Source organism: Lepidochelys olivacea (genome assembly GCF_965140295.1).
Source record: "Lepidochelys olivacea isolate rLepOli2 genome assembly, chromosome: 28".
Taxonomy (NCBI): Eukaryota; Metazoa; Chordata; order Testudines; family Cheloniidae; genus Lepidochelys; species Lepidochelys olivacea.
In genome coordinates, this window is record NC_140438.1 from 3413160 (window position 1) to 3434626 (window position 21467).

The 21467-nt window shown below is 54.7% G+C and overlaps 1 protein-coding gene and 1 long non-coding RNA gene across 2 annotated transcripts; one reads left to right on the top strand and one right to left on the bottom strand.

Moving 5' to 3' along the window:
* Positions 1-247: 247 nt before the first annotated feature.
* Positions 248-17219, bottom strand: LOC311514047 (hydroperoxide isomerase ALOXE3-like; the record flags this gene model as incomplete). The annotated part of the gene is made up of 14 exons (XM_084616342.1): positions 248-780; positions 2633-2803; positions 3775-3875; positions 4305-4426; positions 5988-6157; positions 7608-7694; positions 8163-8366; positions 10848-10991; positions 11457-11629; positions 12405-12508; positions 14182-14304; positions 14846-14927; positions 15464-15668; positions 17073-17219. The coding sequence occupies 14 exons, from the start codon at positions 17217-17219 to the stop codon at positions 601-603; spliced, it is 2013 nt and encodes a 670-aa protein (XP_084472468.1). The 3' UTR covers positions 248-600.
* Positions 15166-21446, top strand: LOC311514058. Its single transcript, XR_014709815.1, has 3 exons — positions 15166-15277; positions 20788-20897; positions 21021-21446. It is a non-coding gene; the product is annotated as an uncharacterized lncRNA (long non-coding RNA).
* Positions 21447-21467: the final 21 nt, after the last annotated feature.

The following is a 21467-nucleotide window of genomic DNA, read 5'->3' on the forward strand; positions in this document are numbered from 1 at the left end:
CGGGGGAGCTGGGTGCGTCTCCTCCCCTGCTGTTGCCCTGCCTGTAGCCTCACCGGGGGTGGGGGGTGGGGCTGGCCCTTGCCTAGCACGGCGCAGGAGCGGTGACTGCGGGTGGGGGCCCCCGTGCTGGTGGAGGGTCCCGCTGGAAAAGGGAAGGGTCTGAGGTGGCAGGGCAGGCTCCGTCGGCCCGGGCTGGCGAGACGGGGGCACGAGGACCCTGGGGCAGCGGTTGCTGCAGGGAGGCGGCAGGGCCCGGGGAGGTGTGTGGGGGCAGCAAGAGGGGGCTGGGGCAGGCGCGGGGGTGGAGAGGCTGGGCTGACTCCACTCACCCCGCGCTGCTGGGACCAGCAGGGCAGCAGCAGTGTAAACGTGGCTCCCATCACGGCCTGCAACTGCTGCAGCCTCCAGCCGGGAAGGGGGAGAAGCAGCCTTTGCAGCCGGGGCTCAGGGCGTCCCTGGGCACATCCCCTGCGCACACCTCGGCTCCGGATGCGGCTGTGGAGATGCTGTGGCCTGTTCCTGCGGGGGGCACTCAGTGGTGGGTGTCTGGGTGAGGGGTTCTCCATCATGGGGCAGCTGGAGGGGTGGCGCCTCTGGGTGTTATATGGCTGTGCTGTTCTCTATGTTAGGGGGATACATGTACTTGTAGCTCAGAGCTAGTGACTGGTTCCTCTCCTCAATTTCCCGGGAGATCTCTGCTAGGCGATCCTGGAAGGCAGCCATGAGCTGCTTTGGCCCGTGTTCGGTAAAGTGCTCCTCAGGGTATGTCCCCAGGGGTCTCTGGAAGGGAACAGGGAGAGTGGTGAATACAGAGGCATCAAAATCACTGACCCCCCTCCAGGATCAACTCCAGGGCTGCATTCTTATTACTCCAAGGCTGGAGTAGAGAAGAGAGGTTTTCTCGGGGGATTGAGATAGCAAAGGCAAGGGCTGGGGCACTGACTGGTGGAGCTTTGCACGCGAGAGAAACAGACACTGAAGCAGCACAGAGCCAAGGAGACAGCCAGAACAAGCTTTGGGGGTGTGGCTCCGGACAAAGCCGAGAGAGAGAGAAAGTTTTTGGGCTGAGTGCTAGTTGGAAGGAGGCTTGGAACTGTGAGCAAGGAAATTGCCTCCTGTTCTTTGAGTCCTCCAGACTTTGCAAATAAACACAATTCCAGCAAAGAAACACCTGGGTCCACCACCAATGTCTCCTCCTGATGGAAACAATCCACGCCAGCCCCTGAGTAATCATTTTCCACCCAAACTTTTCTCTTTTTTTTGAGAAAAAATGGACGTTTGGGGACACCAGAATATTTTCTGAATTATCCCTTTTGCCAAAGAGTTAATTTAAAAATAATACTAAAAAAAAAATGTGACCCATGTCGAGTTTGCAACCCATTTTCAGTTCCAAATGGCTTTTTGTGTCGAACGTTCTGAAACGTCCACGCACAAAAATGCTCAGAATCGAAAGGAAATGTTGCTTTCGGGTTGAACAACAGGTTGGGCTTGACCCCAAAACGATTCATTTTCAACTTCTCGAAATCACCGACAATGGCAGCGCTATTGTAGCCATGTTGGTCCCAGGATATCAGAGAGACAAGATGCCGGAGGGAATATCTTTTATTGGACCAACTTTCCTTGGTGAAAGAGCTCGAAAGTTTGTCTCTCTCACCGACAGAAGTTGGTCCAAGAAGAGATATTCCCTCTCCCACCTTGTCTAACAAACCAAAAAAGTCACAGATTCACCCACCTCTGTCATTGGAGATTTTTAAGAGCAGGTTGATCAGACACCTGTCAAGGATGGTCTAGATCATAGAATCATAGAAGATCAGGGTTGGAAGAGACCTCAGGAGGTATCTACTCCAACCCCCTGCTCAAAGCAGGACCAACCCCAACTACAGCATAGATAATACTTACACTTGCCTTGAGTGCAGGGGACTGGACTAGGTGACTGTTCCAGGTCCCTTCCAGTCTTACACTTCTACAATTCTAACTGCAGGGTCCAAAATTTTGGTTAAACGGCTTGGGTCAGAAATGTTTAACAATGCTCAGGGAGAGCTGGGTCTATGGAGAGAACTGGAGAGTACTTTATGTCTGAACAGTGGTCGAACCCGTCTCCATAGGGAAAGACCTCTCCCCACCTCTTCTGACAGGCCCCAGGCCTCTAAACAATGATCACATGCATGTCACTTTGGGGACATTTCCTCCCTGTCGGCACAGTGGCTGTCCACCCCCACCATGTCCCGAGAGGGTAACAGAAAAGGGGCTGAAATGCTGGGTCCATGTCCTCAAATCAGCAGCAGGTCCAATGGACCTCCTGCTGATTGACACCAGCTGAGGATCTGGCCCCATTGACTCCAATAGAGAGATGCCCATTGACACCAGCCGGGAGCTGGCCCCATTGACTCCAATAGAGAGACGCCCATTGACACCGGCTGGGATCTGGCCCCACTGACTCCAGTGGAGAGACGCCCTTTGACACCAGGTGAGGTCTGGCCCCTCTGTGGGTGTTTCAGAGGCAGTGAAGGACACACACCCCTAATCCAATACTGAAGGATTCAGAGGGGGGGTTCCCCTCCCGAAAGACACCCCCCACCCCAGATCCAGGGTCCCCCCCCTTGTCCACCAGCCCCAGCAGCCCTGCTCTCACCATGTCCTGATCCTCATTACGCAGCACCCAGAGGACAGAGAGGATCAGGCTGGTGGTGTTCATCTCAGGGATGGTGTCCAGGAACTCCTTCAGGGTCACCTTGGCCTTGTTCTGGGGTGGCGGCTTCCGCATGGATGATGGGTAATTGGGCATGAAGACTGCCAGCTCGAACTGGGGCCAGGAAAGGGAAGCCAGAGGTTAGATCCCACCTGGGAGCTTGGCTGGCAAGGTCATGAGAGAATCCAGGAGTCCAGAACAGGAGCCGCAGGACCAGCTGCCCAGGGGGTCCTGGGACCCTGCCCAACACCCAGCCTGACCCAGGCCCCATTCAGTAAGCTGCAGAGGCAATTCAGAGCCATGGCTGGGACTCTGACCTGCAGTCCAGTCCCAGCGACTCCATGATCTCCCTCTGTGCCACCAGGCCAGGCACCAAGGCACTCCATGCCTCAATTTCCCCATCTGTACAAGGGAGGTGACCATTCTTCCCATTGTCTGTTTTGTCTATTTAGAGGGTGAGCTCTTTGAGTCAGGGACCATCTCTCACTATGTCACCGTGCAGCGCCTGGCACAATGGGGGACCTGATCTCAGTGTGGTGGGGGGTTCTGTGCAGTGTGCACAAGGGGGGACCCTGATCTGAGATGGGGTCTGTGCAGCACCCGGCATGACTGGGCCCCGATCTCTCCCACAGCTTTTCATTTTGATTCATTTTGTTGAAAAAATGAAAAAATTACAAAGGAAATGAAAATTTTCTTTAAAAAAAATTGTCAGAGGGAGGGAGGGGATGGAACATGTGCAAGATGCTTGACAAAGCCAGGAATAGAACCCAGGAGTCCTGGCTCCCAGCCCCCCTGTGCTAACCCACCAGACTGCACTCCCCTCCCAGAGCTGGGGAGAGAGCCCAGGAGTCCTGGCTCCCAGCAACTCCACCTGGGCTAGAGTGGACTTTAAGCCACAGTAACTCCTGGGCATGAGCCACCAAGTCTCAGACCCCAAAGTATGGGGCGTACCCAATGGGCCCCAAAGGGCAGGAGGGGACAGACTGGGGCCCAAGGGCAGGGAAACTGGTGTAAGGAAAGGAAAGGGGGAGAAGGAAAGAGACACCCCCTCCAAGAGGGGGACAGGGCGGGCGGCCCTCACCCACCTGCCCGGCGTTGACCGCAGCGTGATAGGCGGAGCAGGTGAAGATCACCATGGTCAGGTACTTGGTCAGCTCGGCCGCGGTGCCCAGAGTCGAGGGGACGCCTGCCGGGGAGGGATGGACTGGTGAGCATGGGACTGGGGCCCCCTCCCCTGCCCCTGGCTGGGAGCCTCCCGTCTCCGCTCCCCCTGCCAGGGGTGATGCTGGGCCAGTGCAATACCAGCCTCACTACTGCGAGTGCACGTGTAACACCGACAGACTCGGCGGGCGGGATCGAACCGGGACCCTCCGGAGCTTAGTGCATGAGCCTCTACCGCGTGAGCTAAAAGCCACGTGGAGGCGTGCGGGCGACCCACGGCTGTCGCACGGCAGGCGTCACGCCTAGGCCGTGGCTGATGTTTTCACGAGCGCCTTGGGGTTTGGAGACTCCTTAACGGGGGCTGGTTCTTGGGGGTGGGAGGGAGGACCCCTCAGCGGCGCCTGTGACCCCAGGCCCAGAGATCGCTGCCCGCTAGCTGCCCCCGCCCTCTCACCCGATGCCTGTCGGCCGAGGAATCCCTTGGTGAATATCTCGCCCACCCACGCCTGCAGCTCGTGGTCACTCTGCACCGAGAGGCTGGTCTGGTAGTAGATCCCCACGATGCCGGAGACAAAGCTGGGAGAGTTAAAGGGGAATCGGGTCAGCCCGGACGCCGGGGTCCATGGTGAGAGGCTCTCCCCTAGGACAAGCCGGCCCCCCCCCCAGTCTCCACAGAGCTATTCCTGCTCCCCTTCAACTTCACTTCTTAGGTGGTCCATTTTCCCCTCCATCCCCCGTGCCACCCAGGAGAGTTGGTTTTATGGTTTGGGGTCAAATGTTTCCAAGCCTCTAAGTGATTTAGGAGCCTGTCTGCCATTCTCCAAAGGGACTTAGGCGCATGGTGGGTTAAATTTACAATGGCAGCTGGGCGCCCAGAATAATTTACAAAATGCCCAAGCTGGTTCGGTGTCTAAATTCCGTGGACTTCAGCATTTAGGTTCCTAAATCGAGAGGGACGAAATGTTTGCACCATGGTGGCAGGAACAGGGAAAGCTAAGGGACCATGGCCCCATCGCTTTTTACCCGCTTTAATGGGAAGCGACGTGGGGAGGGGGGGCGGAGAGAAGCAAGCAGGGACAGGGCCTCGGGGAAGAGGCGGAATGAGGGCGGAGCCTTGCAGGGAGGGATGGAGTGGGGGCGGGGCCAAGGTGCAAGCACCGATGGCCCCCCTACTTCCAGGGAGTTTCCAGCGCTCCTGGTTTGAGCTAAAACTTTTTTGGGGGTACAAAATGGAGTCGCGGTGACCCTGAAAGAGTTTGCAGATGACTCCAGTGTTGCCAGCTCTTGTGCTGAAAAAAACAAACCATCCAAAAATCTGGAAACCGCCCCCCAAAATTTAATTTTTTGTTCTAACATTTGTTCAAAATGTCCTGGAAATTTATTTTTTTTTAATTCAAAAATGTATCAAAATGCTCCAAATGGAAACAAACCAAGTCAATTAACACAAAACAAAATGTTTCATTTGACCTGAAAGGAATTTTATTTTGGGGGTGTGATATTTTGAGGGGCTGAACATTTTGAAAATTGCTAGTTTGGGGCCAACCTAAAACTATATAAAATTAAGTTATTTATTTATACTTTTCAAAATTGCCAACCCACCCAAAAAAAAACCTTAGCCCTTTGTGTGCACTTCGGAAAATGTTACCCTCTAAATGGAGATTTGGACTGGGTTAACCACAGATGTGAATTTAAAGCAAGTTCATTGGACTAGACGACCAATGAACCTCCTGAGGTCTCTTCCAACCCTGATCTTCTGTGGTTCTATGAACCGGCAGCAGATCCTGGGGCTGACGGTCTCATTTGGGCTGTTCTTCGATTGGGATCGCGTTGAAGTGGTTTCAGTGAAAGTGAATTAAGAGCTTCCACATTGTCACTAAACCGGATTGAAATCTGATTTCAGTTATCAACGGGCCCAACTTTGTGTGGTAAAGGACGTTCGCTGGATCCCAGCAGAACAAGCCCAGTATGCAGGGCTCCCTCCCATACAGGACCTGGACTCCCACGGGGCCCTGCCCCTGATCCCCTCCACACTCAGAGCCCCAACACTTTGCCCCCTCTGATTTCACTAGGTCTAACCCCTTCCCCTACATTTGTCTTCATCTCTCCTCCCCACCCCCCACCCCCCAGCACCCCTCACCTCTCTATAGCCGCCCAGATCTTGAGCCCATCATCCCTGTAGTAGTAGTGCTGGACTGAGCCCACCCCGCGCTCCTGGATGTCATCGGGAAGGCAGAGCGCGGTGTAGGTCAGGTTCTCCAGGCCCTTGCGGAGGAGCTCGGCGAGGCCTGGGCGCCCAGTCGCTATGGCCTGTGGAATACAGACCCGGCCCGGGCCCGCTGGGAGTGACTGCCACGGAGCAGCAGGCCCCAGGGGAGGCGGGAGGACACTGGAATTGCGTTAATTCCCCAGGGTCTGGGGCCGCACTGGGAATCACACTTACGAAATCCTTTGGTGACAATTGATTTTCCCTCCCAAAATATGTTCACTAATGAAAGTGACCAGGAAAATAAAAGGAACTGGGGACACGGGGGACAAAAGGAAGAAGGAGAAGGAAAAAAGGGAGGACAGCAGGAAAAACTAATTAAGATGAACAATGGGGGGAAACAAGAAAAAAAACAAGAAAAAGAAGTGAAAAAATAAGAAAAAAGGGGAAAAGAGGGGGGAAGAACAAGGAAAAGGGGAAACCCAAGAAAAAATGGAAAAACCAAGAAAAAACAGACAAATCAAGAAAAAGAAGTGAAGAGAGAAACAAAGAAAAAGGGAAAACCCCATGGGAAAAAATGGAAAATCCAAGAAAAAATGGAAAAAAAAACCCCAAGAAAAACCAGACAAACCAAGAGAAAAAAGGGAAAAGAGAAAAAAAAAACAAGAAAAAAGGGAAAACCCAAGAACAAAACGGGAAAACCAGGAAAAAGCAGGCTGGGGGAGAGGAGCCGGGAAAACAGGGAAAGGACGAAGTCGGGGAATCTCAGGGAAAAGAAGCAAAAGGCAACAAAGGAAGGAAAATCACGATTATGAAGGAAAATGCCATAAAAATGCCATGAACTTTTTTTTTGAAAGCCGACCATTTTAAGTGCAAAACCTTTAATTTTTCCCCACTGGCCATTTTTCAGTGAAAAACATGTTCCCTCGCCCTGCCTCGCCCTAATCAGAAGGGAGGAAACTGCGGTTCGGGCCATGCCCACAAAAGAGCTAATTGTGCATGGGTTGAAATGGTTCCAGTGAAAGTGAATTAAGAGCATCCACACGGGGGGGGGGGGGTGTGTCACTAAACCAGATTGAAATCTGATCTCAGTTATCAACGGGCCCAACTTTGTGTGGAAAAGGATGTTCGCTGGATCCCAGATGTGAGGTGGCCAATGAGCGCCGACCACCAGGAGGAGCTGCTTCTGCCTTGCGTTTGATTGGCTGAGCAGGCTGGAGGCGGAGCTGGGTGGGTAGAGTTTGGGAAGGGCAATGGTGTAGTTGATTTGATGGGCAGTTTGGTCATTCTCCCTCCTTTCTGAACAAGCTATGGGAGGCAGTGTGGCCTAGGGGCTAGCACCCGGGGCTAGCACCCAGCTCTGCCTGGTTCTACCAAAGGCATGCTGAGTGACCTTAGGCAAATAAGTCCCTGTCTTCTGCCTCAGTTTCCCCATCTGTAAAATGAAGCTAATGCTCCTGATGTCCTTTGTAAAGTGCTTCGAGATCTAGGGGTGAAAAGCACCAGCTACAAGCAAGGGATTATATTATCATGATGAGACAATCTGCTCTTTACCCGATCGAATACGCCCCCGGAGCTGATGAGAAAGGTCCGGGCCAGGACATTGATGTGGATGGAGAACCGGGTGTGAGGGATCAGGAGCTGGAAGAGAAGAGGCGTAGGGGCTGAAGCAGCTGGAGAGGAGGTGCCAAACACACACAGCTGGGCACTTCTAGAACACACACACGGAGATACGGGTGACTCCTGTGTATAGCTCCGGGGGGACACACCCGGCTGGGGCCCTCTCAAACTCACGCATCCAAAATCCGACTGGGCTTCTCTGAGCATCACAAAGGCACAGACTGGGCACCTCTGGGGCATGTGCCCCAGCCAGGCACAGGAAGAACCGGGCACCCTTGGTCAACTCCCTTAACATGTCCCAGCACCTGCAGAAGTGGGTAGCCAGGAATGGGACTCACCCCACCCCTGATGCCACCTGTTTGATCCTTGCATAAGGTGCCGGGTGTGGACACTGGCTGCCCGCCGCCTTCCCATTGGCTGACTCCCCAAGCGGAGTGGGGCCCCGCCCCCCCATGGACCCGCCCCCCACAGCAGCTCCGCCCCCCTCACCTTGTACAGGGGGTGGCACATGGGCAGCTGGCGCTGGGTGGCCACTGAGAAGACCTCGGCCAGCAGGTGGGCGCGGAGCAGGTGGGAGCTGACCTCGTGTAGGTGGAACTCGGAGCTGCGCACCCAGGTCTTGGCCAGAGTCCAGAGCCAGTCGGAGTCACTGGGCAGGAAGATGGGGCTGTCGGGACCTGGGCGCTGGCTGAGCTGTGGGGGAGCTGGGTCAGAGCACTGGGTTCAGTACCCCCCGGGTCAGAGCAGTGGGCCCACCCAGCCCGGTATTCCCCCGGGTCAGAGCAATGGGCCCATCCAGCCCGGTATCCCCCCCGGATCGGAGCAATGGGCCCATCCAGCCCGGTATCCCCCCTGGATCGGAGCAATGGGCCCACCCAGCCCGGTATTCCCTCCCCCCTCCCCCCACCCGGATCAGAGCAATGGGCCCATCCAGCCCGGTATTCCCCCCCGCCTCAGATCAGAGCAATGGGCCCATCCAGCCCGGTATCCCCCCTGGATCGGAGCAATGGGCCCACCCAGCCCGGTATCCCCCCTGGATCAGAGCAATGGGCCCACCCAGCCCAGTATTCCCTCCCCCCTTCCCCCACCCGGATCAGAGCAATGGGCCCATCCAGCTCGGTATCCCCCCTGGATCGGAGCAATGGGCCCACCCAGCCCGGTATCCCCCCTGGATCAGAGCAATGGGCCCACCCAGCCCGGTATTCCCTCCCCCCTCCCCCCACCCGGATCAGAGCAATGGGCCCATCCAGCTCGGTATCCCCCCTGGATCGGAGCAATGGGTCCACCCAGCCCGGTATCCCCCCTGGATCGGAGCAATGGGCCCACCCAGTCTGATATCCCCTCTGGGTCAAAGCAATGGGCCCATCCAGCCCGGTATTCCCTCCCCACTCCCCCCACCCGGGTCAGAGCAGTGGGTTCGGTACCCCCCGGGTCAGAGCAGTGGGCCCATCCAGCCCGGTATCCCCCTGGATCAGAGCAATGGGCCCACCCAGCCTGGTATCCCCCCTGGATCGGAGCAATGGGCCCACCCAGTCTGGTCTCCCCTCTGGGTCAAAGCAATGGGCCCATCCAGCCCAGTATTCCCCCTGGATCGGAGCAATGGGCCCATCCAGCTCGGTATCCCCCCTGGATCGGAGCAATGGGCCCACCCAGTCTGGTCTCCCCTCTGGGTCAAAGCAATCATAGAATCATAGAATATCAGGGTTGGAAGGGACCCCAGAAGGTCATCTAGTCCAACCCCCTGCTCAAAGCAGGACCAATTCCCAGTTAAATCATCCCAGCCAGGGCTTTGTCAAGCCTGACCTTAAAAACCTCTAAGGAAGGAGATTCTACCACCTCCCTAGGTAACGCATTCCAGTGTTTCACCACCCTCTTAGTGAAAAAGTTTTTCCTAATATCCAATCTAAACCTCCCCCACTGCAACTTGAGACCATTACTCCTCGTTCTGTCATCTGCTACCATTGAGAACAGTCTAGAGCCATCCTCTCTGGAACCCCCTTTCAGGTAGTTGAAAGCAGCTATCAAATCCCCCCTCATTCTTCTCTTCTGCAGGCTAAACAATCCCAGCTCCCTCAGCCTCTCCTCATAAGTCATGTGTTCCAGTCCCCTAATCATTTTTGTTGCCCTTCGCTGGACTCTCTCCAATTTATCCACATCCTTCTTGAAGTGTGGGGCCCAAAACTGGACACAGTACTCCAGATGAGGCCTCACCAATGTCGAATAGAGGGGAACGATCACGTCCCTCGATCTGCTCGCTATGCCCCTACTTATACATCCCAAAATGCCATTGGCCTTCTTGGCAACAAGGGCACACTGCTGACTCATATCCAGCTTCTCGTCCACTGTCACCCCTAGGTCCTTTTCTGCAATGGGCCCATCCAGCCCGGTATTCCCCCTGGATCGGAGCAATGGGCCCACCCAGTCTGGTCTCCCCTCTGGGTCAAAGCAATGGGCCCATCCAGCCCGCTATTCCCTCCCCCCTCCCCCCACCCGGATCAGAGCAATGGGCCCATCCAGCCCGGTATTCCCTCCCCCCTCCCCCCACCCGGATCAGAGCAATGGGCCCATCCAGCTCGGTATCCCCCCTGGATCGGAGCAATGGGCCCACCCAGTCTGGTCTCCCCTCTGGGTCAAAGCAATGGGCCCATCCAGCCCGGTATTCCCTCCCTCCTCCCCCCACCCGGGTCAGAGCAATGGGCCCATCCAGCCCGGTATCCCCTCTGGGTCAAAGCAATGGGCCCACCCAGCCCGGTATCCCCTCCAGATCAGAGCACTGGGCCCATCCAGTCCGGTATCCCCCTGGATCGGAGCAATGGGCCCACCCAGTCTGATATCCCCTCTGGGTCAAAGCAATGGGCCCATCCAGCCCGGTATTCCCCCCCGCCTCGGATCAGAGCAATGGGCCCATCCAGCCTGGTATCCCCCCGATGGTCAGTGCAATGGGCCCATCCAGCCCCATATCCCCCCAGTGGACCCATTCACCCACTGGATCAGAGCAATGGGTCCATTGGGTCTGTGCAGCGCCTGGCACACTCAGGCCCTGCCCACAAGAATAATTGTGCCTTTTGTAATGGTGGAGCCCAGTTGCTCCCTAGTTGCAGGGGGGCCCAGGTGGCTCAGGAGGTGCCCTGATAAACCCCAGCTCAGCTGCTGGCGAGCAGAGAAACCCCTCACCTGGATGGCCAAGGGGACGACCTCCCTGCTGGGTTTCTGGTGCAGCAAGCACAGGGGTGCGGCGACGTACTGCTGGTGACCGTTCACTTCAATGGTGGGAATGTCTTCCAGGAGCTTGTAATCTGCTAGATAGATGCTCCCTCTCTGTCACGCAGAGCAGAGGAGGGTCAGTGCCCCGCTCCCAGGGCTGTGAGCTTCCCTTCAGCAGTGTCCCAGCAAGCAACACACATAGAACTTACCCAGTATTAAAATGCAGCCACCTCTGGGGCGGGGCGGCTGCTTATACAGGGATCCCTCACCCAGCACTGAGATGCAGCCACCTCTGGGGCGGGGTGGCTGGTTATGCAGGGATCCCTCACCCAGCACTGAGATGCAGCCACTTCTGAGGCGGGGCGGCTGGTTACTCAGGGACCCCTTGCCCGGCGCGGAGATGCAGCTACCTCTGGGGTGGGGCGGCTGGTTACCCAGACCCAGCTATGCTACAATTTAGTTTGGGAAGAGAGCACCGGGCTCCCACCAGCAGGAGTTCACGGGGAAGGAGGGCAGGATGGACTCGACAGGGCTGGGACTCAGCCAGGCTCTGATTATTTTCGGGGGGCGGGGTGTTACCTGCAGCTCCTCCCGGAGGCTGGTGGATTCCCCCAGAGAGCCGGCCACCATCTCCTGCGTCACGGGGAAGTTCTCGGGAAGCGCCGTGCATTTCCGGATCAGAACGGGGTTGAACCCATTCAGATACTGGTACCCGAAGAAAGCATCTTCCTGCCAGTGCTCAATGACGTACTCTGGGGATACAGACACACACCAGCCCTTGAAATAAAACCCCATCACCTGGGCAGGGGAGTGGGGTCTGGTGGTTAGAGCAGGGGGGCTGCAAGCCAGGACTCCTGGGTTCTCTCCCGGGCTCTGGGAGGGAAGTGGTGTCTAGTGGTGAGAGCAGGGGACTGGGAGCCAGGACTCCTGGGTGCTTTCCCTGGGTCTGTGGGGGGAGTGGGGTCTAGTGGTGAGAGCGGGGGCGGGCAGGAGAGAGAACCAGGACTCCTGGGTCCTTTCCTTGGCCCTATGTGGGGAGTGGTGTAGTGTGGAGCTGGGAGCCAGGACTCCTGGGTTCTCTACTCAGCACTCAGAGGGGAGTGGGATCTAGTGGTTAGAGCCAGGGGGGCTGGGAGCGAGGACTCTTGGGTTCTCTCCCTGCCTCTGGGACTAACTGTTAGAGCGGGGCAGGGGGAGAGGACTTTTGTTTTTTTTTTGCCTGGCTCTAGGAGGTCTTGGCCCTGGCCAAGTGGTCAGAAGGGGGTGGGGGCTGGGAGCCAGGACTCCTGGGTTCTCTCTCAAGCTCTGGGAGGGGAGTGGGGTCTAGCCGTTAGAGTAGGGGGGGCTGGGAGTCCTGAGGGGAGCCCTGGTGGGGGCAGAGGGTGGCAGGAACAGTTGTCCTGGAGGGGCCATGTGTTGGCCCACAGATGACACAGGGAAGGAAAGGGGGGATCCCAGCGCCAGGGGGTCTCCCTGTGCTGGTGTTGGCTCCCCGCCCCTCCCCACAGTGCTTGGAGCAGCACGGACCTGAGACCGGGCTGTGGTAGAACCAGAAAATCTTGGGGATGTCAGTTAACGTCTCCCAGGAGTACGGCCGGTCCAGGAACCCCTTCAGCTTGGACTCCAGCAGCCTGCGGGGACAGGGAGCCAGGCTCAGAGACGCTGTGTGCGCCCTCTGCCTGGACCCTCTGTCCCCCTCACACCCCTGTCTCCATCCGTCCCCATCCACACCCTCTGTCCACCCCTTCACACCCCTCTCACCCCATCCACACCCTCTGTCTGTCCACCCCTTCACACCCCTCTCACCCCATCCACACCCTCTGTCTGTTCCCCTCACTCCCTCTTACCCCATCCACACCCCTCTGCCTGGCTGTTCCCAAGTGCACCCTCTGCCCATCCATAAACACCTCTCTGTCTGGCCCCATGTGACCCCCCCCCCCTTTCCGTCCCCATACACCCCATTCTCTCTGTCTCTGATCCAGTGTACACCCTCTGTCTGTCTGATCCCATACACCATACACCAGTCTGTCTCTCCCCATACTCGCCCTTCTGTCCCACACGCGCCCCTCTGTCTGTCCCCATGTGCACCCTCTTTCTGCCTGGCCCCGTACACAGCCCTCTGTCTAGCCATCTCCTCATGGACTGTCTGTCAGTCTGTGCCTCTGTCTCTCCCCACACACAGCCCTCTGTCTCTCCAGCCCCACACACCCCACCTATCTGTCGCTCCAGCTATGGGTCCAGCCCTTTTCCCAACCTGGCCCCCAGCACTGGACCCAATCGCCAGTGCCACAGACGGGGCAAACCCCTCCCGGGTCCGGCTCCCTGGTTCCATATCCCTTAGCCCGAGCACCCCCAGGACCTCACGTTGGGTGACCGCTAGTTCTCGGCTTTCCGGGGCACCGTCCCCCCTTCGGCAGGGCTGCCCGCCTCCCCTGCTCCCAGACGCATTCGCTCGCCTTACGAGGCAGTTTCTCGGCATGGGCCCAGCGGACCCGGGGATCCAGCCGGGGCGGTAGGTCTGTCCCATCTCCGCCGCGGCTTATTGCCCCACCTGTCCTTGCCCCAGCCTCACCTCGGAGCAGCAGAAATTTTACATTGACTACCCCGATCTCTGAGGACAATCTGGAATGAACTGATCCCTGCAGAACATAGATAGATAGATAGATAGATAGATAGATAGATAGATAGATAGATAGATAGATAGATAGATAGATGGGGTGGATGGGGATAGATAGATAGATAGATAGATAGATAGATAGATAGATAGATAGATAGATAGATAGATAGATAGATAGAGGGGGTGGATGGGGATAGATAGATAGATAGATAGATAGATAGATAGATAGATAGATAGATAGATAGATAGATAGATAGATAGATAGATAGATAGATAGATGGGGTGGATGGGGATAGATAGATAGATAGATGGGGTGGATGGGGATAGATAGATAGATAGATAGATAGATAGATAGATAGATAGATAGATAGATAGATAGATAGATAGATAGATAGAGGGGGTGGATGGGGATAGATAGATAGATAGATGGGGTGGATGGGGATAGATAGAGAGATAGATCGATCCCCCTTCAGTGATACAGGAGTCAGGCTGGAGAGTGGGGCACAGTTACGGCTAATGAAATAATTTCTGGATCTCCTAATGAGAGATACAAAAGGTCAGCTCCTCAAGGATACGTGGGCGCCTAACTCCCCTTTCTTCCAATGGGATTTAGGCACCTCAATCCCTCTGGAGAGCTGGGCCACCCCTCAAAGAAGTGAGGAGCACGCCTCTCGCCCCTCCGCTTACGCCGCCGATCCACGCCCGAAGAAAGCAGAGGCCTTGGGGAACGAATATTGGAGGTTGACCTCGGCGGTCAAGGCACTGTCGACGTCGGCACACCACGGTGTGCCAGGGATGTACTCCTTCCACCTGTCCCGGGGAAGAGGGTGATTAATAACAAGCCTCGCTGGCTTCGGGTCAGCCAATCTCAAAACACTTTAGCAAACGGTAGTGTGTCGTTTTACGGGTGGGGAAACTGAGGCAAGGAGTAGGTGGGGGAAAACAAGTCGTGGCAGAACCCAGGTATCCTGACTCCCCACTCCAGGGCTTTATTCACTTGGCCCCACCGCACCTGGGCCTTAACTAAGACAGCAGCCAGGGCAGGGACTGAGTACTCCATCAGCTCCAGGAGCAAGCAGGGATGGCTTAAGCCCTTGGCCCTTCTGGCTCGTGCCTCATCCCCCAGACCCCGTCCCGCCCCCTGGATTTCTTCAATTCAACAGAAGCTCAGCTTGAGGGTTTTTTAAAAAAAAGGTTCGTTCGTTTCTGGCCCCTGGGGCTGCACAGAAAGGCTTTAAACCATGACCCAGCTGTAACCCGAACCGTGACACTGCCTGAGTTTGCGGGGAGCCTGAACCCATTGCTCTGGAGGGGGAGGGGAACTGCCCTTAATGTTCCCCCTTTGACTCACCTATATCTTTCCTGTTGCAGCGTCAGCTCCGCGCGGCGGTACTTCTGGAGCAGGTAGTGGGAGTCGCCACTAGGGATTTGGGCTGGAGAGAGGAGAGCGGGACTATGAAATCTGACCACGCCCTGCAGTGTGGGACGTATCCCAGACCCCTCTGACCTGACAGGGCTCCCTCTTGCCGACCGTCTAGCTTCCCGTCTAACCCTTCTCTTTATCCCCATCTATCTTGCCATCCATCCATCCCCCGCCCCACACCCATCTAGCAAACTAGCTAATCGCTACGGCTCTTTTCTTCTCTTCTCACTTTTCAGGAAAACAAATAAATTACCTCTGCTCCGTTGCTGACCCCTCTCACAGCTCAGTGGCCCCAATTGACTAAGGCAGGTGATGCCGGTTGAAGTGTGTCCACAGGCAAGTTTAAGGGTCCACACCCACGTAAGTAAACTTGATTTAACATCGTCCAAGTGAGTTAAGTGTACATCAGGTATCCTGGGCAGTGGGTTTCTCCTGGAGGGGACCGCTAGCCCCAGGGCCTGGTAGGAATCCAGCAGCCACAGAGATGCACGAGTGGCAAGAAGAAAGGGAACCCAGGAGTCCAGGCGCACCCGCAGTGGGTCATACCTGTGCTTTCCACCAGCTCCACGGTGCAGTAGCCCTGAATCCACCGGTAGCAGGGGAAGCGGTAGGTGTCTCCCTCGGGGGACGTCACCCGGACCGCATTGCAGTACCACGTGCTCTCGGGGAACACGGAATAGGGCTCCTTGTGGAGCCGGATCAGCAAGATCGGCCCCAGGGCTCGCTCACTGGGCACCTCGTACTCCCGCACCTGGGGGAGACAGAGCACGGGGAGGGTTCGAGCCCCGGGCACGGAGCCTGCGTGCCCGGCCACTCGGGATGGAGAGCGTTGCATGGGCAGATCTGCGGGTACAGCGCCTTCTTCGCCGTCGCTGGATCCCCAGCTGGAGTCAATGGGTGTCTCTCCATTGCAATCAACGGGGCCAGATCCTCAGCCCCTTGAAACCCAGTGGGGGATCTGGCCCCATGGACGCCCATGGAGAGACGCCCACTGACACCGGCTGGGGGTTTGGCCCCCATTGAGACCAGCTCTTTGACCTGCTGAACTTTCATCCTCCATTGCCAAGTGACGGAAACATTGAGAGTGTTTTTTGACCAGATTCTTAGCTGGCGTAAATAATTGTGCCAGGCACTGCACAGGCCCCGACTGAGATTAGGGTTCAGGCGTGCGAACTAGGGGTGCAGGGGGTGTTGCAGTCCAGGGCTCAGGTGCCGGCTGCCTGCTTCGCTTTCCAGCCACTGACCTGCCTGGGTCCTCGCAACGGACACCCCCCCCCCGCCGCCCCGCTTCCGGAGCTCGTTCACCCCAGCCTTTGCCCCCTTACCGCTGTCTGGGTGCCCACCTCCCAGAGGCACAGTACTACTGCCGGCCCCAACTGGCGGGGGGGGCGCTCAGACAGGGGTAACAGGGCAGGCTTTCAGCAACCCACTTTGAAAAGTATTCCAGCACTAATGGTTCAGAGTCCCTGTCGCTCCAGGTTCTACCCAGACCCCGACAGAGCTCAGGGCCCCGTGGCTCAGGGGACTGCACAGAACCGGACCGAATCAGGGCCTCAATTACGCCAGACGCTGCTCAGATATAAAATGACAGACCGTCCTGGGCCTAGATCCCAGGTGCCAGGTGGGGGTGCAGCCAGTAGATCACAGCTGGTATCAGTCAGCCCTGCGGAAATCCCCAGCATCCAGGCTGCAGACTCCCTCATCGACCGTCCCAGCCCACAGAACTGCGGTTCCATCAGGGGCTCCCGACCCGTCAGGCTGGTATGAGGCACCCCAACTTTCCCCCCCTCCCCGCGCCATCCTCTTTTGCTGCATTTATGTGAGTCAGCCTGGTCTGGCCCGGCATCAACCAGGCTCCGACTGAGACAGGAGATCCCTCTCGTCTCGTTTGAGGACTAGAGCGCTAAAAAAGGGGGAGAATGACCCCGCATTTGGGTTTAGGAACCCTGCCTAAACCCCAATACTGGGTGCTTCTGTCCCATTTTACCTCTGGGGAAACTGAGTCACGAACACTGCTCTCTTCGGGCAGAGCCACGAAAAGAACCCAAGGGTCCTTAGTCCCGGCCAGGCCCTCAAACCATTGCCCCGCTCTTCCTGACTGGATCCCCGCCTCCCCCCCCACACCCCCGCAGAAGGAACCGCCTAAAATACTCACTCTTCCCGGCTGAAAGTCCAACCCGTATTTGTCCAGCACATTCTTGGGGCTTTCGCCGTCGATGCCCACCAGAGTGATGGAGATGGTGTCAAAAGTGCCAGCCAGGACGCCCTGGCCGGTGGACACCTGGACTTTGTAGACGGTCATCAGGGCTGCTCTCAGGCAACGAGGGGGCTCCTGGCTCCAAGGTGCGGATAGTCTGGGGATCCCGTCCCGACGGTGGAGCTGGGAGTTCTCGCTCGCCGGGAGCTGGCTGGGTGACCTCTGCTTATTCACCGGCTGCCTTGGGACGGAGGCCAAGCCTGAGCGGAGGAGGCGGGGAATGCAGCGCCCCTGGCTGAGCCCCGCCCTGCACTTTCAAGCCACCCTACACCTCGCTGCACCCGTGATGACGGCCATCCCCGAGCACAGAGGGTGGCAGACGGCAGCGCCCAGAGAGCTTTCATGGGACGCTCCAGAGCGAAGGGCTTACCGCAGATTGATAGACTCTTACAAGTGCAGGGGGGTCTGGTCAGCATCTGGCACAACGGGGGACAGGAATTCGGTTGAGGGGGGCGTCTGGGCAGTACCTGGCCCTTGGGTTCCCTAATCTCTGTTGGGGGAGCGGTTCTGGACAGCGCTTGGCACAACGGGACTCCAATCTCGGCTGGGTTGACAACTTTGGTTGACAACTTTCTAATCGTTTAAAACGGAACACCCTAGCCCCGCCCTTTCCCTGAGCCCCCCCCGCCCCCGCAGTCACTACTTTCCCCTTCCCTCGGTGGCTCGCTGTCCTCCACTCTTACTCACTTTCACTGGGCTGGGGACGGGTGTTGGGGTGCGGGAGGAGTGAGGACTCCGGCTGGGGGGTGCAGGGTCTGGGGTGGGACGGGGATGAGGGATTTGCGTAGCAGGAGGGATCTCCAGGCTAGGAGGTGGGGAATGAGATGGAATGGTTCTCAGTACTCCACGTAGCAAAAGGCTTTAAACCCAGAGTCTCAATACAGAACATGTAACACTGATGGAAAGTTTTGCCGATGGGGTAACAGTGACTCACCCACACTGTTTTATACTGTTGTGCGAAATATGATAGACAAGGCGGGGCTGTTACAAACGGGAAGACCAGTCCAGTCGGTAGATTACATTTTAATGGTAAAACAAAACAGGAAAGTCAGAGTTAATGCAGCAGTTGCGAACTAGCTGCCAAGAGTAGGGCTTGAAACTTAATTCCTCTAAAGCCTAGTTTAAGAAGAGAGAAGTGTAACACTCTGGGATTCCACTCAGTGCAGGGGGAAGATCTGTGGATAAGGAAAGAGTGAAGTGTATTGTTAACTTCCCCATGCCGGTAGATACTATATCTTTCTTGGGACTCACTAATTCCGCAGCGAATTTATGGTTGGTTACGCAGAGAAGGCAGTTCTCTAATAAAGGGGGCAGGGTATAAAGACTACAGTGGACCTGGACAGAGGCGGCAACTAATTCATGGTAGAGCCAAAAACAGGGTTAATGGAAGCTACAGTTGCTGTATAAGGTATATAGTTCAATTTGAAGCTTGATGGGCATTGGGACTGTGTAACGGTTACGGGAATACTGGCCCAGGTCTGCACACTTTGTTATCCCTGTCCAATAAAGGCTGGACCATTGTCAGAATCAATGCTGTGTGCCAACCCCAAATTGGAAAAATTTATCTTACTAACTGTGGGCCAGTTGGTTTCCTTTCTAGCTGGAAATTGTTTCACCCATTTTATAAAACTAGGCACAATTACAAACAAGAATCTATTTTTTCTACAGGTGGTAGGCAAGTGCCCTAGAAAATCAACCTGTACGCGTTGGAGGGTGCCTTTTAACCCTTGATGAGTTAGCTCTCCTTGTCCTTCTAGCATGGTCTTGCTTCGCACATGTTAAACAGCAATGAATAGCTAGTCCAACTAACTCTAGTGCAAGCTGCAGAATCTTCAAAACGCATTTAAAAAGCTATAAATTTAATTTCTCTTTGTCTTTAACGTCTTGGCTAATGTAGACGATCCATTAGGACAGAACTTTAAATAAGTCAAAGCTCGGAAAATTTGCTGGCTTTCTCATGACTTATCCTTGGCTGTTGTCTTAAAATCACTACAACTCTTATTACTGGTGGTTGGTGGACGAGTTTTGCTAGTAACTACGGAAAACACAATCGCCATTTTCCTCTACTGTTGAAACCACTTGGGTCATTAAACAATGCTACTGAGGAATCTCTGGTCCTGTCCTGCACTAAAAGCTACACTTGGCTCAGTCAGAGATATCCATTGAAAAGGCACTGGAAGAAGACAAGACTTCATTTCAGAAGCTGATAGATATTGACTCCTTAATTGAAGACGACAAGTGTTCATTAAGTAAATCATACGCACTTGATTCTTACATCTCTACAACACCAACTTCTGGATTCCATTAACCTCGACGTTCTTTCACAGAAGCCTGTCTCATAAAAGGCCGACAATGGAGTGGAGTGACACACTACCAGCAATGGGGCTGCCATGTAATCAGGACCGACTACAGAATAACGAATGTAGATTTGATTTCAACTTCTTTAGCACTAAACGCAAAGAGGAGTATTTGGGTATATGCTTTTGTGGGATAAATTTGTTAGTTTCTAAGGTGCCACAAGGACCATCATTGTTTTAACTGATACAGACAAACACGGCTACTCCTCTGAAACCTAGTGGTTTGACCCAATTTTTGTGCCATGATTCCTGGGATGAAAGAAGGAGGACTTCATCTCTTGCTAGTCTCAGTCACAGGCGCTACAGATGAGCGTTCTTTTTTCTCATTGAATAAAGTTTTGTTTTCTGAAAGAAGACGCCCTCTGTCAGATCATGAGCATATCATGAAGGACTGCCAGTACCGGACACACGAGAAGCCACCAAAAACGGAGCCACAACATTGGATGAGTTCGTTAATACAGTTATGCAAAATTACAAGAAGGAAGTAGATATCTTGACCCCATCGCATCTTCTCTTCTCCTCGGTGGCAAGAGAGACAAACTTTTCTCCATCTTTTCACGTGTTTCTTTTCTAAACTACATATTCCCTTTTCCTCCAGCTTTTGCTCATGAACTCAGCTCAGCACAAGCCATGAATTAAGCCCGGACCTGCTGGATGGGAGACAAAAATTCTCCCACTGAACTACAAGTATGCAAAATGTTAAAAAGTGATCTGTGCCCAGTGATCGGCTCCACGCTGCTGCAGGGCACAGGGGTCTACCTGACACGTCCGAGAGCTCCTTGTTGCTAAATCATACTCTGAGCCCACCGTGTTATTGGTCATAATACGGAAATGAATTAATGAATGACATGGAGATTAATGGGTTCTATTTATATGAGTCCTGTGCCTCTTAAGAGTTTGTAGCAATGCTGGGGAGCGTAAAGCGCACAGAGCTGGGGTGTAGGGTCTGGGCCCAGAAAAATTTTGCAATGCTGGGGCTGAGCAGGTGCAGGGATTGTGTAATGGGTGGTGGATTGGACGTAGCCCACTTGAGATTTTGACTGGGAGCCCGTTGCGACTTGCATTAGCCCCCCGCACTGGCCCTTGCTCACAATGACATTAATTTGATGGACGTTATTATGCTTAATTACTGCCAGATACTAATGAAATGTGTTGTCTAGTAGAAGTTGCAGAATCTTCAAAAGGCATTTAAAAAACTATATCTTTAATTTGTTCATTATACTCTTTTTCAGCAAGACTTGTCTTTTTAATCACAGGGTTACATTACATAAGGAACCCGAACAACCTTGCCATTCCTTGGAATCAGAAAGGTCTATCAGCGAAAGTCCTGCTGACTAAAAACACTGCTGCGATGATTATCCAATGAGTGAGTGCTTGGACCCATTGTTCTCACAGAAAAAAGATCTCTCCTCCTCTCGATGATTCTGCATAAACTGCTGATCGGCTTTTTTCTAATTCTGTTACTTCTGTTCCTCTTCCTTAACGACAGGAAGAAAGGCCAAGTTGACGTAATCGCTCCCTTTTCCGCTAATGAAATCTTCAGGAGTAATAGCTGATTTGTGGCCATGGAGGCATACTTGGAGATTTTTTTTCCGGATGGAATTGCAAGTGCTTGCAGTGCTCCTTCCAAGTATATGGGCCGATAGGAGGGCTGTGGGCCCTTACATACCGAATCCTACCGGGACTGGAGTATTCAGCTGGGAGATTAGACTGCCTGGTATACCTAGCCGAATTGTTAGTTCTCCTGGTATAACAACTCATATTTGGATTAGAATAGGGCAGCCTTTCCCAAACTTTGTTCCACGGAACACTGCTGGTCCACATGATGTGACCAGGTGTTCCAGAAAGAATCTTGAATTTAATTTTGACTTTTGCACTTGAACTTTGTACAACTTTATACGCGTGTTCCAGTTAGAAATAGGTCATTTTATTTGTA